Source organism: Sus scrofa, chromosome 7, assembly GCF_054392235.1.
Source record: "Sus scrofa isolate SSC_HxYL_T2T_F1_AM1 chromosome 7, Sscrofa_HxYL_maternal_Yorkshire_Landrace_v2.0, whole genome shotgun sequence".
Classification (NCBI taxonomy): domain Eukaryota; kingdom Metazoa; phylum Chordata; class Mammalia; order Artiodactyla; family Suidae; genus Sus; species Sus scrofa.
This window is the reverse complement of record NC_139389.1, coordinates 108,646,973-108,667,233: the sequence shown is the minus strand read 5'-3', so window position 1 is coordinate 108,667,233 and position 20,261 is coordinate 108,646,973. Positions and strand designations below refer to the sequence as shown.

Here is a 20,261-nt window from a genome sequence, read left to right as displayed (position 1 = left end):
CCCCATTTGGCAATGTCTGGAGACATTTGGGGTTCGCGCACTGGGTCTAGGGTAGTGCTGCTAGAACCTAGTGGGTAGAGGCCAGGGATACTGCTCAACATCCTACAATACAGAGGGCAGTCTCTTCAATCCCCAAAAAAGAATTATCAAACCCCAAAATCAGTAGTGCCAAGGCTGAGAAACTCTATTGTATGGTATCTTTGCCATAGCACTTCATAAAGACAACTGTAATTGTCAACTGATTGGCCTTCCCAGCTAGACTGTTAATACCATGAAGGCATGTGACAGGTATATCTTGTTGAGTGTTTGGAATATAGTTGACACAATAAGGATTAAAAGAATGTGGGAAGATACAACTAGATTCAAACTTAACAGCTCTGTGAGATCATGCTGCTTGTTATCAGCCAGTTGATAAACATTTCAATCAACAGTTAACAAATTTTTATTAAGCTCTCACTATATACTAGCAGTGTTTGAGGTACTGGGAGTACAACCATGAACAAGACGGAGTCTCTGCTCAATGAAATTTATTCTTTCAAAGGAAGACAAACAATAAGCAAGAAGCTGATTTCAGACAGTGATAAATATTTATGAAGAAAACTGTAATGCACTAGTGAACGATGGGGCAAATTCTAAGCAGGGTGAGCAGCTGACTTTTGAACTAATGAATGGAAAGCTCTAGGCTAGGGAGAAGAATGATCCAAGCAAAGACCCTGCGGCCAGAATAAAGCGGTCATTCCAATGAAGGCCAAGGGGAGAAGGCCGGATCACCAGTGCCATGGAAACGTTTGGATTTTATTCTACCTGAAATTGGAAGCCTGATGTATGTTGTTAAAAGATCACTCTGGCTTTTGGGGGAGCATTATGGAACATCTACATTCAGAGTTTAAAATACATTTCATAACATACTTCAGTCACCGTCTCGGCTACCTCTTGCCAAAGGGGAAACGTCCCATACTGACGAGGGGGCGCTGCAGGCGCGGGGTCCCCAGGCTCAGCACTCTGGTTCTTTAAGAGAAGGCGGTCGCTTCCGGGAGCGGCCGCGTCGCGCTGCGCCTGCCTCTCTATCTGCCCGTCTCTGTGGTAGTGGGTCCCGGGGCCCCGCCCCTGCCCGGCCGGCAGCCGGCTGTTCCGACTCCAACCCGAGCCGACCCTAGAGGGCCCGGCTCCTGCGTGGGTCGGATCCCAGGTCATGGCGGTCTCTGGTCCTGCGCGCAGAGCTGGCGCCAGGTGAGCAGGCGACTGGGGAGGAAGGCCGGGCCTCGGGGCGCCCTGCTCCGGGCTGTGTGGGGAAGGGGCACAGCTGCCTTGCGCCTTCTTAACTTGCTGTGATTTTAAAAAGAAAAAAAAAATCTTTTACTCAACGTTGTGTTTTTGAGATCATCCATGCTATAGTAATCTAGTTTCCACTTCCGAGTGCTGCGCCGTGCCAACCGAGTGCATTAGACCCTAGTGTTGCTATACATTCCCCTAGCGATGGACATTTAGTTTGCTTCCAGTTTTTAACCACCCCTTGCCTCCTTTATGGATATATGGATGATTTCTTTGTATTATACACCCCCGGGGTGGGATGGCATGCCACACTTAATTTGTTCTTTGGAATGGTCACACCCAGCTTCCCACCAGCTTCCCAACAGCATTGCATAAGGGTTCCTGTTTCCCCTTAAGCACCGCCCCCCTCCGATCTTTTGGTATTGTTTGGTGTTCTAATGTTTATCCACCTGATCCGTTTAAGGTAGTATCCCATTGTGTTAATTCTCCTGAATCAAGCATTTCGGTTTTCCTTTTTAATTTTTTTTTTTTTTTTTTTTTTTTGGCTTTTTGCCTTTTTCTAGGACTACTTCCGCGGCATATGGAGGTTCCCAGGCTAGAGGTTGGATCGGAGCTGTGGCCACCAGCCTACACCAGGGCCAAAGGGATTCGAGCCGCATCTGCAACCTGCACCACAGCTCACGGCAACGTGGGATCCTTAACCCACTGAGCAAGGGCAGGGATCGAACCCTCAACCTCATGGTTCCTAGTCGGATTCGTTAACCACTGCGCCATGACGGGAACTCCGGTTTTCCTTTATTTATATCTTTTTCCCCACTTTTCCATGGATTGTCTGTCTTCCTGAGGAAGGAATTTATTGTATGCTATAGATTTTATTACTTTGTTTTTCACTCTGCGAATACCTTCTCCAACTCTTCTCTTTTTTCTTTCTTTCTTTTTTTTAATGGCCATGGTGGCATATGGAAGTTCCCAGGCTAGGGGTTGAATCAGAGCTGTAGCTGCCAGCCACAGCCACAGCAACCCCAGGTCCGAGCCGCATCTGGGACCTACACCACAGCGCATGGCAATGGCCAGATCCCTTAACCCACTGAGCAAGGCCAGAGATAGAACCCACATCCTCATGGATACTGGTCAGGTTCTTAACCCCCTGAGCTACAATGGGAACTCCAGCCTTCTCCAAGTCTTTTAATTTAATCTATGGCACTATGTTGAACAAAAATACGTAATTCTAAGTTAAATCCATTAGTTTTAACCACTTTATAGTTTGTGGTTTGGTACTATTATTTGAAAAGTACCTTACCATGATATAGTCATTAAGGTATTTTCCTACATTCTACTAAGTAGTGTTACTTTTCACATTGAGATTTTTTATGTCTTTAAATTTTATTTTTGTAAATGGTTTGAGGTAATGACCTAAATTTTCCTCCACCATTTCAGATTAATTAATAATTTAAAATTAGAGAAACTGGGAGTTCCCATCATGGCTCAGTGATATAACGAACCCAACTAGTGTCCGTGAGGATGTGGGTTCAATCCCTGGCCTTGCTGTTTGGTGGGTTAAGGATCTGAGGTTGCCATGAGCTGTGGTGTAGGTCGCAGACATGGCTCAGATCTGGCGTTGGTGTGGCTGTGGCATAGGCCAGCAGCTGCACCTCTGATTTGACCCCTAGCCTGGGAACCTCCCTATGCCGCGGGTGGGGCCCCTCAAAGACAAAAGACCAAAAAAAAAAGAGAAACTGTAGTGTAGTTAAGGGCACAGATTTTTTTTTTTTTTTTTTTTTTTTTTTTTAATCTTTTTAGGGCTGTACCCACAGTGTATAAAAGTCTCAGGCTAGGGGTCAAATTGGAGCTGCAGCTGCCGGCCTATGCCACAGCCACAGCAACGCCAGATCTGAGCCATGTCTGCGACCTACACCACAGCTCACAGCTAACAGGATCCTTTAATCCACTGAGCGAGGCCAGGGATCAAACCCACATCCTCATGGATGCTAGTCAGGTTCTTTTTTTTTTTTTTTTTTTTTTTTTTTTGTCTTTTTGTCTTTTTTTTTGTTGTTGTTGTTGTTGTTGCTATTTCTTGGGCCGCTCCCGCGGCATATGGAGGTTCCCAGGCTAGGGGTTGAATCAGAGCTGTAGCCACCGGCCTACGCCAGAGCCACAGCAACGCTGGATCCGAGCCGCGTCTGCAACCTACACCACAGCTCACGGCAACGCCGGATCGTTAACCCACTGAGCAAGGGCAGGGACCGAACCCGCAACCTCATGGTTCCTAGTCGGATTCGTTAACCACTGCGCCACGACGGGAACTCCGCTAGTCAGGTTCTTAACCCAGTGATCCACAATGGGAACTCCAAGAGCACAGATTCTTGGAGCCAGGCTGCCTATGTTCAAACCCAGAGGCTGCCACTTACCAGTTTGGGTGACAAGACAAGCTACTGTGATCAACACCACAGTTCATGGCAATCCAGATCCTTAACCCACTGAGCAAGGCCAGGGATCAAACCTGCGTCCTCATGGATGCTAGTCAGATTTATTTCCGCTGCTCCATGACAGGAACTCCCAAAAACTTTTTTTTTAATATGAAAAAAAAAAAGAACTGGTTTTGATTGATATTGCATTGAAGTTATAAAGTACTTTTGTTAGAAATGAAGTCTTTCTGTTTCTTTCATGTCCTACAATAGAGCTTTTAGTTTTTCCTCCAAAACATCTTATACATTCTTTTTTAAAGTTAATTCTCTGATGGTTATGGTTTTTCTGTACTTTACTTTTTCTGTAAATGACATTTTATTTACTTTATATTTTCTAGTTGGTTTTTGTGGGTATAGAATACCATTGAGTGTATGTTAACCCTGTATCTAGCAACATTCCTGGACTCTCTCTCTCTCTTTTTTTTTTTTTTTCTTTTTAGGGCCGAATCACTGAATATGGAGGTTCCCAGACTAGGAGTTGAATCAGAGCTATAGCTGCTGGCCTATGCCATAGCAACGCAGGATCCGAGCTGTGTCTGTGGCCTACCCCACAACTCACAGCATCACCGGCCTGGAGCCACCGAGCAAGGCCAGGGATCGAACCTGCATCCTCATGGATACTAGTTGGATTTGTTTCCATTGCACCATAATGGGAACTCCACGGATTTTTTTTTTTTTTTTTTTTTTTTTTTTGGCTTTTTGCCTTTTCTAGGGCCGCTCCCGCGGCATATGCAGGTTCCCAGTCTAGGGGTCGAATCGGAGCTGTAGCCACCGGCCTACACCAGAGCCACAGCAATGTAGGATCTGAGCCGTGTCTGCAACCTACACCACAGCTCACAGCAACGCCGGATCCTTAACCCACTGAGCAAGGGCAGGGACCGAACCTGCAACCTCATGGTTCCTAGTCGGATTCATTAACCACTGCACCACGACAGGAACTCCTATGGATGTTTTTTTATTTCTGACATTTTATCTGTTGCTTTGCTGTATTTCCTATGTAAATAATCACATCATCTGCAGATAAGGACAATTTTATCTTTCATTCCTTTTACTTCTTTTTTTTTTTAAATTATTTTATTGCTTTAGCCAGGCTTAAAATCCTTGATGTAGTAGGTTTCTTTGTCTTATTTATGACCAAAAAGAGGATGTGGCTAAAGTTTCTTCATTATTTAGCTATAGGTTTTTGGTAAATAACCTTTTATAGCATTTATCTACTCATAGAGAAATTCCTTTTAATCCCTAGTCTGTTTCCAGCCTACCATGTTCAGTACTTTTAAACCATTCTTTCTGCATGGCCTGGACCCTGTCCCACAACAGCAGTAAATTAGCTTGGTGGGGGTTCCCTTCGTGGCACAGAGAAAACGAATCTGACTAGGAACCATGAGGTTGCAGGTTCAATCCCTGGCCTTGCTCAGTGGGTTAAGGATCCAGCATTGCTGTGAGCTGTGGTGAAGGTTGCAGACGCAGCTCGGATCTGGCATTGCTGTGGCCCTAGCATAGGCTGGCAGCAACAGCTCTGTTTCGACCCCTAGCCTGGAAACCTCCATGTGCCACGTGTGGCCCTAAAAAGACCAAAAAAAAAAATTTGGTGTTTGCTCTCTAAGACTCCATTATCCTCTGAGGCTTCTCCCTACTTCTCTTTCTCTTCTTCAGGCCCAGGTTAGATCTGCAATTTCTCCAGCGGTTCCTGCAGATACAGAAGGTTTTGTTTCCAGCTTGGTCCTCACAGAATGCTTTGATGTTCCTGACCCTTGTGTGTGTGGCCCTACTGGGTGAGTGAATGAGCCCAGGTTGGTGAGGGGGAGGGCAGCCCTGGTGTGGGGTCCTTTTCCTTCTGTGATGAGGCAAGGAAACCTTCCTCTGTCTTTTCTCACCCCTCATCACTGATTCCTGACTCCTCTCCCTCCCACCAGAACAACTGGTGATCTACCGGGTTGGCCTGATCCCCAGTCAGTACTTTGGGGTCCTGGGAAGCAAAGACTTAAGTGGGTTTAAGACCCTGACATTCCTGGCTGTCACGCTTATCATCCTCAACTCCATGGTAAGAGCTCCCCCTGTCTGTCTTCCTCTCCAGCCTCTGTATGAGGCCTCTCTTACACCCCGGGGGGACTGAGGCCCCCCCCCCCAGCAGGAACCAGGGGTGGGGGTGTGTTCCCTCCCTCTTCCCAGGGTCAGATCTCTAGGCAGGGCATTGATCTTGTTCTTGGCCCACCAGGTACCAGTTCTCCGAGCGTTTCAAGCTCCGAGAGTGAGGCCCCAGGGTTCTGGTTTATTTCAGCATTTAGCGGAAATGATCCTTGTCCCTTCCGGGGCAGCTCAGAGCCCTTGAAAACTGGGACCAGCAGCCAGAGCTGCTGCTGCCCTCTCTCTGCCAGGCTGCGGGTCTGACCGAGCCTGGCACTCGTCACATCTCCCAGCCTTTGCAACCGCTGCTTTCTCGCAGACGGGCCTCCTTCCCCCACCCTCATTCACTTGCTGAGCCTGCTCACTTTTCACGATTCCTCTGCCATCACATCCTTCAAGTCCTCCTCAGCTTTTCCCCTTCAAGTCTCTTCCACCAGCCTCTGCCCCTTCAAATGCTAATGCTTTACCTCTGCCCTCACTCTCCTCATATCCTGGCAATCGTGGTTTCCTTCCTAGACTGAGCGCTCCTTGTTAATTCCCAGGCCCTCAGCGTCCAGGGGCTCCAGAAAGGGAAGGAGGAAGGCCAGGGCTCTGCTAGGACCCCAGCCTAATGCCCTCTGGCAGGCTGCACTCCCTGTGCTCTTGGGGAAGCCACTTCTCATCACACTTTGGCACTTTTGCTGGGTCTTCGGCCAGGAAAGCCCCTAGGTCTACAGAACCCTGCTCCAAGTTTTGAGGGGACAGAAAAATCAGCACATAAGAGGAATCGAAGCTATTATCTCTAATCTCCCGAAGCTCACCTCTACTCTCAGAGTAAGACAGTACGGCATGTAGAGAGGGGCCGAGAGGGCCTTGCTTTTGCGAAGCCCTTCAATGTGTGGTGCGGAATGCACGCAAGCGAGGAAGGGAGGAATCCCAGGACTCAGCCTTTAACAGGCCGAAGTGCCAGGTGGACCGTCGAGGCGGCTGGGACTGGTCCGCAGAAGCTTTCCGCCCTCCTAAGCTTGGAGCTGAGACTTGCAGGAAGACGCCTGCACCTCTGCCTTCCCCTTGCCTCCGCCCCTGCACAGCTGAAGAGTTTCAACCAGTTCATCAGCAGCCTGCTGTATGTGAGCTGGAGGAAGGACCTCACCGAGCACCTTCACCACCTCTACTTCCGGGGCCGCGTGTACTACACCCTCAACGTGCTGAGGGATGACGTCGACAACCCGTAAGTGGCCCTCTCCCCCAACCAAGGTGCACCCACCCCCGCCCTGCGCCCCGGCCGTCCTTGCTGCCCTCTGTGTGGTTCATCCATCTGGGCTGCCTCAGCCCTAGAGAGTCCCCGCGGCGGACCCCGTGACATCAGCCCTAGGGCTCTGCAGGTGTTGCTGCCCAGAGCTGTGGGGGGCGGGTGCGCTGCAGAGGATCCCCCCTCCCCGCCGGAGGCTGCAGGGCCAAGGACAGGGAGCTAAGAAGATGGCCACGAGCAACGCCCTTTGTGTCCATTTCATATCCTGAGCTTACAAATAAGGCACCCGCTGCAGAAAATGTCCCTGCTAGAAAAGAAAACCAGCTCTCCAATTTTCAGCGGTAAAAAATTACTTCTGTGGTTCTCTTGCAGCACTGTTGGCTAAGGATCCAGCGTTGTCACTATAGTGGCTCAGGTCGCTGCTGTGGCAGGTTCAGTCCCTGACCTGGGAACTTCCACTACTATAGGCGTGGCAAAAAAAAAAAAAAGCAGTCTGGGATTCCAATCCCCATTTTATTGCCTCTCAGTTTATAGCCCTTAAGTTCCCTAAGCCCCAGGTTCCCTTTCTGTAAAACGAGGATAATGATACTCGCAGTCTCAGGGGAGGAATGGGGATGAAACGATAGAGTCCTTGTTCGTGTGCCTGCAATGCACGTATACAGAGCATGGCACGTGGCAGGGATTCCAGTGTCAGCCGTTGTCATCTTACCGGTGAGGAAACTGAGGCCCGGGTAATGCACGTGACTTGCCCAAGGTTACGTCCCGTGGGGCTAGGCATCATGGTGGCCTTGCTGGCGGAATGGGATACATGGGGTCTCTCTTCCTGCTCATTCCCTCCCCACTCGCCACTTTCCCAAGCACTTCGTTGCCTGAGGTCACCTTTCCTCAGCTCAAGCAGAGCTTTTTCAGTAAAGATTCTCCAGAGGCTGATGCTGCTGCTTTTTTTTTTTTTTTTGTATGATGCTGCTTCTTAACGTTCTCTTCTAGGCCTCTTCTTTACGGCTCAACCCATGCAAAGCTTCCACAACCACATAGCCGAAAAGGGGCAGGCTCAGGCTCGTAAGAGAGAGGTTGGGAGGAATGAGATAAATGGGGTAGCTTTCTTGAGCATCCAGAAACTCACGTCATCTACTCGCCAGTGTTTCTTCGCCTCTGCTCAGAGCTGCCAAAGCCTTGGGGGCTGGACCTTTTAGTTGCCACTTTTTCTTTTTTTGTTGTTTTTGTTGTTTTTGTTTTTGTCTTTTTGCCATTTCTTGGGCTGCTCCCACAGCATATGGAGGTTCCTAGGCTAGGGATTGAATCGGAGCTGTAGCCACCAGCCTACACCAGAGCCACAGCAATTCGGGATCCAAGCCACATCTGCGACCTACACCACAGCTCACGGCAATGCCAGATCCTTAACCCACTGAGCAAGGCCGGGGATCGAACCTGCAACCTCATGGTTCCTAGTCAGATTCGTTAACTGCTGGGCCACGACAGAAACTCCAGTTGCCACTTTTTCTGAAGGGTAAACTGAGGCGCCACAAGAAGGAACTCTTCAGGAGTTTCCACTGAGCCATGACGGGAATTCCTAAGATTCTCAATTACTCCATTTCTCCATCAGGAAAAGAGGAATAACAATGGTGTCAACTACATAGGGTTGTTATGGGGATTAAAATAATAATGTATGTAAGCAGTGGAAATGAATCCAACTAGGAACCAAGAGGTTGTGGGTTTGATCCCTGGCCTTGCTCAATGGGTCAGGGATCCGGCGTTGCCGGAAGCTATGGTGTAGGTCGCAGACTCAGCTCAGATCTGGTGTTGCTGTGGCCGTAGCTCCAATTCGACCCCTAGGAACCTCCATGTGCCGCAGGTGGAGCCCTTAAAAAAAGGGAAAGAACTCTCCTGAACCCTGTATGAAGGTCCTAAGGGTCTCATTGCCTTTAGGAAACCAGCCCTTGTCTGGGTCTGTCTTCCCACGGGGTCATTGCTAATAGCACAGAAAAGCAAGGTCAGAAAAAGAGGTAACATGGAATTATCTTAGCTCTTGCCACCCTCGAGCCCAACTCCTAGGTCCAGTCACTCAGTGTCTTTGGCGCCAGGGACCAGCGCATCAGCCAGGACGTGGAACGGTTCTGCCGGCAGCTCAGCAGCATGGTCAGCAAGCTGATCATCTCCCCCTTCACCCTCGTCTACTACACCTATCAGTGCTTCCAGAGGTGACGCTCTCCTCTTGCCGGGCTCCCGCCTCCTCCCCTGCTCTCCTCTTGCCGGGCTCCCGCCTCCTCCCCTGCCTGGTGGTTCCCCAGAGTCCCTCACTCTCACTTTGGGTGAGAATCAGGGTCCACAAAAGGCTAGGCGTCCCTCCCTCCCACCTGCACCCCGGGAAATCTTCCCACCTGGCATGCTTGGGCCCCGCCCTCCCTTTGATCCCGGGGTGTCTCAGTGTCACAGGGATCTTAGTGCTCTGACAGCTTAGTCCAGGTACCAGCTGCCCCCATGCAGGAGCGGAGACCAGACAGGGCTCTGAGATAGGATGGTAGCTGCCCAGAGCGGGGCAGGAGTCAGAGCTGAGGCCTGCAGGGGTTTGTCCCTCCCTCTCCCTGCCTTTCAGCACCGGCTGGCTTGGGCCCGTGAGCATCTTCGGGTATTTCATCGTGGGAACCATGGTGAACAAAATGTTGATGGGTCCCATCGTGGTGAAGCTGGTGCAGCAGGAGAAGCTGGAGGGGGATTTCAGGTGTGTCCTGGACTTGAGGTTTCTGGGCTGGGCACAGTGGTTAAGGAATGGGATCTGGAGAAGGATTGACTTAGTTTAATCCCAGTTAGGCCAGTCACTAGCCGTATGGTCTTGGACAAGGTCTTTCATCTCTCTAAACTTGAGTTTTCTCATCTCTAAAATGGCGATGGTACTGTTGCCAGCAGAGTGAATTGTAAGGAGGGTTAGAAGCACTGAGAAGGGTGTCTGGTTGGCCGCCATCATCATCCCTTGGCCTTCTCACCAGCCACCCGGATTCAGGGCAGCTGGTGGATCCAGCCCTGACTCCTGTGCTTCTTGGCCTCCTCCTTCAGACCCAGCTCTGGGAGGAGGCGCTGTGACAGGCATGCACCTGTCTCCTTTGGAGGAGGCAAGGGGCTACCCTGTCAGCGTGCTTCTGCCACCCACCCAAGCCTGGAGCTTCCCACCCTCTGACAGTCTTGGGGAGGAGGGTTGGGCTAAGACAGCCATAGTTTCAAGGTGGAGCCAGGCCCTCTTTTTCTGGAGGTCGTGATCCAGGACTCTGAAAGGAGAGAGGCCAGTCCAGTCCTGCCCACATCAGCGCACATTTCCTTTGGGGTTTTTTATTTGTTTGTTTTTTTCACCTACGCCCAAGGCATATGAAAATTCTTGGGCTGGGAATAGAACCCGCGCCACAGCAGCCACCTGAGCTGCTCCAGTGACAATGCCAGATTCTTAATCTGCTGTGCCACAGGAGAATTCCTACACACCTTTGCCTTTGGTCTGCCCAGGTTCAAGCACATGCAGATCCGGGTGAATGCTGAGCCTGCTGCTTTTTTCAGGTGAGTCTAGTGGAAATCGTTCCCCTCCTGCCTTGTCAGAGCTGATGGTGGAGACGGCAGGGAAGGAAAGATGAATTGCACAACCCTCCTATCATCCCTGAGCCCAGCGGCCAGTTGGGGACCTCTCCCCGTATCTCTCACTGTCCTTGTCTGCCCCATCCTTAGGTCCATGGATTGGCTTCTGAAGCTGGTTGTTCCTTTTAGTGGCTTAGCGTGGGACCTGTATTGGTCCTAAGAATGAAGGGAGTGAATGCTTCATCTTGCTAATGACTAAGGCATTGCCTCTCCCTCTGCTTTTCTGTCTGTAAAATGGCTTTCTGCCAGTGCCTGATGTCCAAGGCCGATCCTTCATCTCTGTAGCATGGGAGCGTCTCAGATCAGGAGACCTGCTCCCCACAGACAATAGTCCAGGTGGAGCAAAGCAGTCTCCTGACAGCAGCGTTGTCAAATCCCATTCCTCCCTCAGGGCCAGGGCAGATCCCTGGGCTCTGTCTCTCCCCTGGACTCTGGACTGACAGCTCGAGCCTAGAGGTTTGTGTTTAAGAAATGGAATTGACTCCTTGGATCATCTGGATCTAATAGCCCTGGGACTTTGCACTTCTGTTCGTCTTTGCTGCAGTTTGCAGCTGCCACCACGTGGGGGCACCAAGAACACCAAGAATCTATGAGAATGGCTGGTTGTGTGGGGCAGGGGGTGCTAAGTTGTTTTTGGATTCTGCAGCTTCTGCTCATGAAGCTCTGGGCTCTGGGGAAAGCAGGTTGGTTCTTGGAGCTCTGAGTTTGTTTTTCTGCAGCCTCTCTGTCCTTCTTGATGCAAAATCTGAAATGCTTCCTTTGTTGTCCCCCAACAAAGGAAGCATTTGTTTGTTTCTGCCTAGAGAATTTCTGCCTATCCTTGAAGCTCCAAGTCACCTCCTCCAGGGTACCTTCCCCAATTCCCTTGGTGGTCAAGTCCGTTTGTTACCATAGCCCTGAAGACATGCTACTTATGTAACACTTTCCATGTTCAAGCGAAGAATGCATTGCATCTGCCTGGTCCCGTGAACTGGAAGTTCCCCAAGGACAGGGACTGTTTTATCCACCTGTCTCACTGCTAACAAGCATCAAGCCTGCCACCTAGTGACCGCACTGGGTATATTTGTTTAATAATAGCAGCTGTTATTTGTTGGGAGCCCCTCATGTGCCTAGCTCTTTAAGTTCAGACATTCTCTAGCTCATCACGTAGGCATTATAAGCTCCATTTCATAGATGAGCAAACTGAGACTCAGAGGCTTAAAGAACCTATCAGTGTCACCCAGCTAGGAACTAGCCCGAGCCAGGCTTTGAACCAGGTCTGCCCAATCTGGAGTTCACGTTCTTTTTGCAGACAGGACCATGTTGAATGAATGGGGCAATGACTGGCCTCAAAAGGGTCTGAGGGGAAGATCCACTTGGGTGGGCTTGGCCCCTAAAGGAGAGTGTGTGGAGGCACAGAGGGCCCCACAGCTGGGCTGACACTCCCCAGGCCCCGTGGACATCCCAGCCTTTCTCGTCAGAGCTGGGCACGTGGAGCACGTGAGGACAGACCGCAGGCTGCAGAGACTCCTTCGGACCCAGAGGGAGCTGATGTCCAAGGAGCTGTGGCTGTACAGTAGGTGGAGGGGGCCCCGGGAGGCAGGGGCGGGATGGGGATGATCTGCTGCCTTCCCCACGTCGCCCTCCTTCCCCTCCACGCTCATCGCTTTGCCTTTGCCTTGAGTGTCCTCAGGCAAGTGAGGATCCAGGGACTCGCTTGACTTCCCGTTCCCCTCGGAGCACAGGGCTGGCTCCCGGGTCCCTACCCCTGCGCCTCTCTGTCTTCCGCAGTCGGCGTCAACACGTTTGACTATCTGGGCAGCATCCTGAGTTACGTCGTGATCGCCATCCCCATCTTCAGCGGTGTCTATGGAGACCTGAGCCCCACGGAGCTCAGCACCCTGGTCAGCAAGGTGAAAATCCCTCCTGGGGACCCCGCAGGCCATCCCCCCCCTGCCCTTTGTCCTGGCGCCCAGAAAGCTTTGGCATCAGGGCTCACCGCCCTCCGTCCTGTCCAGAACGCCTTCGTATGCATGTACCTCATCAGCTGCTTCACCCGGCTCATTGACCTGTCCACGCCGCTCTCGGATGTGGCCAGTTACACACACAGGTGAGGCTGCATCTGGCCCCTCTTGGTCCTGAGCAAGGCATGAAAAGTAGCTGAGTGAAAAAAAGAGCAGGAAAACTCACCACAAGAGAGAAAAAAGACTAAGTAACGCTTTCCCCTGAGCCCCCAGACCCTCCTCAGGTTTTCACTTCTTGCCTAGGATCGGGGAGCTTCGGGAGACCCTGCTGGACTTGGCCCTGAAGTCGCAGGAGGGGGAGATCCAGGACGAGAGCACATGGGACTTGGCCAGGTGGGCAGGGGAGTGGTCGAGGGTGCAGGCCCTGGAACCACCCTGCGTGGGTTCACCCTGGAGCTCAGCCCTTTCCCAGCTGGGCAGCAGCATCACGCCGGGCAAATGAAAGAAATCTCTGTCTCAGGCCAGGACCCGTGTCAGTGTTCAGAGTCAATGTTGCTGTTCTGGCGTCTGTGTTATTTTACACCATCCCACACTGTGGGACGCAAAGCGCACACCTGCCTGGGCCCAAGATAACAAAAACCTGACTCGTGGAGTCCTCTGGTGGCTCAGTGAGTTAAGGCTCTGGCATTGTCACTGCTGTGACGTGGGCTCAATCCCTGGCCCAGGAACTTCTGCAGGCTGCAGCTGTGGGCACCCCTCCCCCTAAAAAAAAGGTCAGCTGTGGATAGGACTTTGCCCAGCCTGCCACAGAGCAGGCATCCCGCTCCACCTCTCTCAGTTTGCTAGGGCTACCATAACAAAGCACCAGCAACCGCGTGGCTTAAGGAACAGAGGTTTCTTTCCTCACAGTTTTGGAGGCTAGAAGTCCAAGATCAAGGTGTTGGCAGAGCTGGTTTCTCCCAAGGCCTCATTCCTTGGCTTGCAGATGATTGTCTTCTCACAGCCTCCTTGCATGGGCTTTTCTTTCTTTCTTTTTTTTTTTTTTTTTGTCTTTTCTAGGGCTGCTCCCATGGCACATGGAGGTTCCCAGGCTAGGTGTCTAATCAGAGCTGTTGCTGCCGGCCTGGGATTGAACCTGCAACCTCATGGTTCCTAGTTGGATTCGTTAACCACTGCGCCACGATGTGAACTCCCACGGTTACATTCTGAGGCACTAGGAGTTGGGACTGCAGCATGAGATTTTTTTTTTTTTTTTTGGTCTTTTGTCCTTTTTGTTAGGGCCACACTCGCGGCATATGGAGGTTCCCAGGCTAAGGGTCTAATCTGAGCTGTAGCCACTGGCCTACGCCAGAGCCATAGCAATGCGGGATCCATGCCGCGTCTGCAACCTACACCACAGCTCATAGAAAGGCCGGATCCTTAACCCACTGAGCGAGGCCAGGGATCGAAGCCACAACCTCATGGTTCCTAGTCAGATTCGTTGCTGCTGTGCCACAACGGGAACTCCCGCAGCATGTGATTTTGAAGCCACAGTTCAGCCCACAGCAACCCCAAAGTCCTGCGTTGATGGCCCCCAGGAGAATAAGCCCCTCCCCACCCCATCCCCACCTCCCCAGCAATACTGACCCCGCTTGCCTTCCCTGCATCTCCTCCCTTCTCTGACCCTAGGGCCCCGGGATGGCCAGCAGTAGAGCCAACAGGTACAGCTTTTCTCCTCGAGCAGGTGTGCATCTCCGCCCCCTCCTCTAACAAACCCTTAATCAAGGATCTGAGCCTGAAGATCTGCGAGGGGCAGAGCCTGCTCATCACGGGCAACACAGGCACTGGCAAGACCTCCTTGCTCCGGATTCTGGGAGGCCTCTGGGCGAGCCCACTCGGTGAGAACCTGCCTTCCCTGCTTCTGAGCCAGGCTTGGCCGTGTGTGTGTGTGTGTGTGTGTGTGTGTGTGTGTGTGTGTGTGTATGTGTGAGAATCGAGCTTCTTGGAGAAAAGAGTGAGGAGCAGTTACCTTTCTGGAAGATCTCAAAACAGTTTTCTCTGGGCTCTGCAGGCTCAGTGCAGATGCTAACAGACTTTGGACCCCATGGGGTGCTATTCCTGCCACAAAAGCCATTCTTCACTGACGGGACCCTTCGGGAGCAGGTCAGCCCAGGGCCCATTCTTCCCACCCCATCCCCCCACCAGGACCCCAGGTGGTGTGGCAGGTCTCAGTCCTAGAGAGTCATGGCACAGCAGGTGAGGGTTAAAATGGCCTGTGCCCAGGAGCTGCCTGGCTCTAAGGACATTTGGTTCCCATCAATGGATCAGGCCATGTACTCAGAGCAACTCCTGGGGGCAGGTTGGCCTGTGGAGGCCAGAAGCCAAATGTCACAGGTGTTCGTTGAGCCCCAGCTTAGATTTTGGAGGCCAAGCCTCTCCCACCGGATCCTCAGCCAGGGTGCTTCTTACCCTCCTTGGGTGGAGAGGGGCCTGGCCCCTGGCGGTTCGTGGGCTGCATCGGAGGGAGGGTGGGCTGGGTGAAGCCCCTGCTCTCCTTGGCCCTTGCCCTAGGCCCTTGTGGTTTTCGTTTTATCAGGTGATATACCCCTTGAAGGAGATCTACCCGGACTCAGGTGAGCTGGGCCTCCTCGGGGCGTGTCCTCCATCCCACCGTCTCTTCTCTGCCTGGCTGTAGCCTGACTTGTGCCTCTTGAAAGAGGCCCCAGCCAGGCTGCAGGTTTCAGGTTGGGTCCCCTCCCCCTTTAACTGTTTACTATTTGGGGGACCTGTACTCTGACCTCATCTTGGTCTGTCTTTCCGTCCCAGAGGAGAGACACCCATTGAAGGAAAGGAAGAGATTACTTCCTTCACCTGGCCCTTCCCTTGCTTTTTTTTGTTTTGTTTTGTTTTTTAGCTTTTTAGGCCGCCTCTGTGGCATATAGAGGTTCCCGGACTAGGGGTCAAATCAGAGCTGCAGCTGCCGGCCTTCACCACAGCCACAGCAACGTGGGATCTGAGCAGAGTCTGTGACCTACACCACAGCTCACGGCAACGCTGGATCCCTAACCAACTGAGCAAAGCCAGGGATCAAACCTGCATCCTCATGGATACTAGCTGGGTTCTTAACCCACTGCACCACAATGCGAACTCCTTCCCTTGTTTATTAAATGCTATAACCTGTCACTTCAGCACCTTAGGCAACATTCTGGGTCATTCCTTCCCCACCCCCCACCCCCTGCCACCAAGATGTGCCCTATCTCCTGGCCACCCAGAGGAGCTGACCTTTTGAAGAAGGCTTCTGTGTTATGCAGGTTCTACTGATGACGAGAGGATCATGAGGTTCTTGGAGCTGGCAGGCCTGGTAAGCAAGGACAGGGACCCTGAGGTCCAAGCCCATTTGTAGCAGCGACCACAGGTGCTGGCCCAGCAGAGTCCACCCTGCCGTCTCCGGCCCAGGACTGGACATCTGAGACTGGGGCGGAGGAGTGGGTGTATGAAGTGGCAGTGGGAGCTGTTGGCCAGGCATGGGCCACAAGCAGAGTCCACTCTCGAGCGAATTTTAAAACAATAATAAAACCATGTCAGTGCTTTCGTCTTGTCACCATGCTCCAGCAAGTTTAGGCGGTGTAGTTGATGGGCTGCCCCCTCTGCCTGGGGCAGATGGCTCCCCCGGCCCCCTCCTTGGTACGCCACTGGGGTAGATGTGCCCCGGGTGTGGGATGGCACAGGGGACATCCTCGGAATGGCAGGGAGCTGGGTTGGACCCTTTCACGGACTTCCTTCCCTCTGGGTGTGTTACAGTCCAGCTTGGTGGCAAGGACAGAGGGTCTGGACCAGCAGGTCGATTGGAACTGGTAAGAAGGAGGTTGGGCTGCTCCAGAGCCAGCTCCCCCCAAAGGCAGTAAGTTCCAGGGGCACAGGCAGGGGACGAAATGACTCTTGACCTCAGATTCCAGGGGTTTGTTGGCCTGTGGGGGGCCTCATTCATGTCCTTAGGTGCAGAGTTTGGGCCTCACCTTTTGTGGGCAGTGGGGCTGTGATGGAAGCGGGGTGGGCTGTCCACCAGTCCCGGGGCAGCCTGTCTGCAGCAAGAACCTCTTCCTGCTCAGCCCATTCTGTGCAAGAGCCAAGCTATGTCCTCCTTCCTCAGTGGGCCTCTCTTGTCCCCTTTGCTCAGGTATGATGTTCTGTCCCCAGGAGAGATGCAGAGGCTCTCCTTTGCCCGGCTCTTCTACCTGCAGCCCAAGTACGCAGGTGAGGTTTGCCCCGTACGTGCACGTGTCAGCCAGGCACTGCGTGTGCTCACAGGTGTAGCAGCATGTGTGTGTGTGTGTATATACCCAATCAGGTGTTTGTGTGAACAGGAGCGCACCCCTGTGCACGGCCAGGCATCTCTGTCCCTGCAGGAGAGGACGGCAGGGCTCTGCCCGTGAGGCAGTAGTGCTCAGCCTCCTCAGAGCATCCTCAGGTATATGTTAAACTACCAATTTTTTTTTTTTTTTGGCCATGCCCACAGCATGTGGAAGTTCCCAGCCCAGGGGATCGAACCCACGCCATAGCAATGACAACACCGGATCCTTTGATCACTAGGCCACCAAGAAACTCCTAAACCTGGAGTTCCCATCATGGCTCAGGGGTTAACAAACCTGACTAACATCCAGGAGGATGCAGGTTTGATCCCTGGCCTTGCTCAGTGGGTTAAGGATCTAACGTTACTGTGAGCTGTGGTGTAGGTCACAGACGTGGCTCAGATCCTGCGTTGCTGGGGCTGTGGCATCGTAGGCTGGCGGCTACAGCTCCAATTTGAACCCTGGCCTGGGAACCTCCATATGCCATGGATGCAGCCCTAAAAAGACAAAAGAAAGAAACTCCTAAACTACCCGTTCTTAAGGTTTCTGCCAGTGCAGCCAGACTGGAGGGTTTCAGACATTAAGGTTCCCAGGCTTGGCCATCAGTGAACAGACAGCTCCCCCACCCCACCCAGTGCTTGGAAGAGGGATGGCAGGTGTGGACTTTGCCCAGGGTTGACATCCTTGGGGGCACAAGGATTCACTGGATTGAGGGGTCCTAGGCAGTGGCTGGTGCTTATCCATACGAAGCTGAGGGATTTTGACCTGCCACTGGCAGAAGGTTTCCCAGGTGGAACCTAGCCCTCGGTCCTTTGGCCCCTGCTCTCCCTAGGACAGGGCTCCTATAAGCCAGAGCAGCTTTTAGCACCCTCCCACCCCTGCCCAGGTCCCAGCTGCAGGTGGGTGTGGCTTGGGGGGCGGGGCTTGATCCATCTTTTCCTGCTGGGTTCTGCCCTCAGTGCTTGATGAAGCCACCAGTGCCCTGACCGAGGAGGTGGAGAGCGAGCTCTACCGCATTGGCCAGCAGCTGGGCATGACGTTCATCAGCGTAGGACATCGGCGCAGCCTTGAGAAGGTACCTGGGCCCACAGGGTGGCCTGAGGAGGAGGGAGAACCCAAAGGCTGGGCCTGGCCACGGCCAGAGGCCCCACAAAAGGGGGAGTCGGGGTGGCAGAGAGGGCAGGGGATCCTGTCGTCACAACCAGGGCAGCTGATCTCCGCGCTGTCGTCTCTTGTAGTTTCACACCTTGGTTCTGAAGCTCTGTGGAGAAGGCAGGTGGGAGCTGACCAGAATCAAAGTGGAATGAAGCCAAGGCTGGCCACTGGATGGGGAGCCGAGCTTGGGGAGGTCAAGTCCCCAGGAGCTTCCCGGAGGGCTGATGGGGTGAGGAGCGAGCTCCGGTTTGCCTCAGGTCCTGTGTGGGGAGTGCTGGCAGCAGTGGGCTCAGCCAGCACATGGCCCCTGTGGGCCACTTGGTCCTGCCAGGGTCCCTCCACCTCCGTCGCTGCCTCAGCCAGAGCTTCGGACACCTGAAGTGCTGATACTTACAAATCACCTCAGATCATGGTTTCTTAAAAAAAAAAAAAAAAAAAAAAACCCCTGAAAATGTGGGGGGTGGTCTGTAAGAAATGAAGGGTCAAAATAATTTATTGGACCTGGGGTCAGGAGATCCAGAAATCTTTTAGATCATGTCAGTTTTGCAACTACGGATTTTTAACTTTAATTGACTATTTAAATTTTAGAAATTTTTAAAAGAAAAGATAAACTTAAAAAAAAAAAAACTTGCAGCTTCCCCCTTTTCTCTTTCTCCTCCGCCACAAGATGATTTTTGTTTTTGTCTTGTTTTGTTTTTTGCTTTTTAGGGCCACACCCAAGGCATATGGAAGTTCTTAGGCTAGGGGTCAAGTCAGAGCTACAGCTACCAGCCTTCCGCCACAGCCACAGCCACACCGGATCCCAGACCCACTGAGTGAGGTCAGGAATAGAACCCGCATCCCTATGAATACTAGTCAGATTTGTTTCTGCTGAGCCACAACGGAAACTCCCAAGATGATCTTTTTAATTGACTTGCCAGACTTGTATTGGAGAGCCCGGAGAAAGGGAGCAGCATTCTCTACTGTGCTGGAATATTCTGTCTGTGGTTCCTCCCTTCCCTGGCCTCCCCCCACTTCCCAGTTGCCAGTTGTCCCTAAGCCATTAACTCCTAAAACCCTTCTGATTTTCTTATCTTAACCCCAATGAAAATAATCCCTTTCTCCTCTTTCAGCTAAAATAGTTTTGTGGATTTTTTTTTTTTTTTTTTTTTTTAGTAATCTATATTAGGGAAAACAAGTTGAACAGACAAAACCCCAGAATCACAAAAGCGTAAGATGGAAGGTTATGGCGCCTCCAGTCCTTAACTCCAGAGCAGTGTTCCCCAGATTTCAGTTGCCAGGCATCACCTTCCGGATTTTTGCCAGATCTCTGTACCTGTACAGTGACTTACTTAATATTTTTAAGTTAATTCATTGATTTAACTAAATGCATTTTTAAGGAAAGTTTATACTTGATATAAATGGAAAGTAACTATAAAAAAGCATACAAATAATGTTATGAAATGGCAGCTCGATACCATGCCTGCAATGACTCTGAGCCCGAGGCGAGCTCTCTTTGTGCACAGGGAGGTGTTACAGAGGAGTTAGCCATACTAGCCCCCAACTGAGACTTTTCTCCTGCAGAGATGTGGAGAGAGGGAATGGGAACCACAAGAGAAATGATTTTCTCTCTGTAAGATGAGGTTATTTAATGCCTGTCAGTATCACTGAAAATGATCCCAGATGTGAAATGGGAGTCCCAGACTTGGGGAGATGCTGCCTTGGGTCACAGGTCTCCCTCCTTCTCACCCATGGCTTGCCTGGCACAGAGGCCTCGAAGGTGTTCTTGGACCTTGAGCTATTCTGAGCTCTGCCCCGTATGGGTGCTAAACTCTGGAGGGCACCTGACCAGGCCTGATGATGTCCAGTCCCCAGTAAAGCCTGTAGGATGGCAGCCCTTCTCATGAAGCCAAAGGGGACATCAAGGTCTGCTCATCAGGAGCCTGCTCATCCTTGAATCTCCCAACTGTCCTGCCAGGTGCTCTCCCCTGGTCTTCTTGCTGCTTCTCCCAGCCCCTCACATCCTTCGCAAAGCAGTCTGGGGGACCTTAAAATGCAAATTAGCTGCTCACTGCACTAAAGTCCAAAATACCTGACCTGCAAGGCTGCCCTCTCATCCCTTTCCTCAAGCCCATTGACCCCTGCCTTT

At 51.9% G+C, this 20,261-nt stretch overlaps 1 protein-coding gene across 5 annotated transcripts; it reads left to right on the top strand.

Annotated features, from left to right (window-relative positions):
• Positions 1–1,089: 1,089 nt before the first annotated feature.
• On the top strand, positions 1,090–19,587 carry ABCD4 (ATP binding cassette subfamily D member 4). 5 transcript variants are annotated; one of them, XM_084969740.1, is made up of 19 exons: positions 1,090–1,230; positions 5,391–5,509; positions 5,651–5,778; positions 6,932–7,071; positions 9,174–9,290; positions 9,686–9,811; positions 10,582–10,629; positions 12,164–12,262; positions 12,478–12,599; positions 12,705–12,796; positions 12,954–13,043; positions 14,319–14,527; positions 14,701–14,792; positions 15,226–15,262; positions 15,941–15,990; positions 16,431–16,483; positions 16,807–16,883; positions 17,938–18,053; positions 18,217–19,587. In XM_084969740.1, the coding sequence occupies exons 7-19, from the start codon at positions 10,608–10,610 to the stop codon at positions 18,283–18,285; spliced, it is 1,128 nt and encodes a 375-aa protein (XP_084825866.1). In that variant the 5' UTR covers positions 1,090–1,230; positions 5,391–5,509; positions 5,651–5,778; positions 6,932–7,071; positions 9,174–9,290; positions 9,686–9,811; positions 10,582–10,607; the 3' UTR covers positions 18,286–19,587. The 5 variants fall into 5 exon arrangements, with proteins under 5 accessions (XP_084825866.1, XP_001929231.3, XP_084825865.1 ...); XM_001929196.6 differs by having other exon boundaries at positions 10,582–10,632; positions 12,168–12,262; XM_084969739.1 differs by having other exon boundaries at positions 6,558–7,071; positions 10,582–10,632; positions 12,168–12,262.
• The last annotated feature ends 674 nt before the right edge of the window (positions 19,588–20,261 follow it).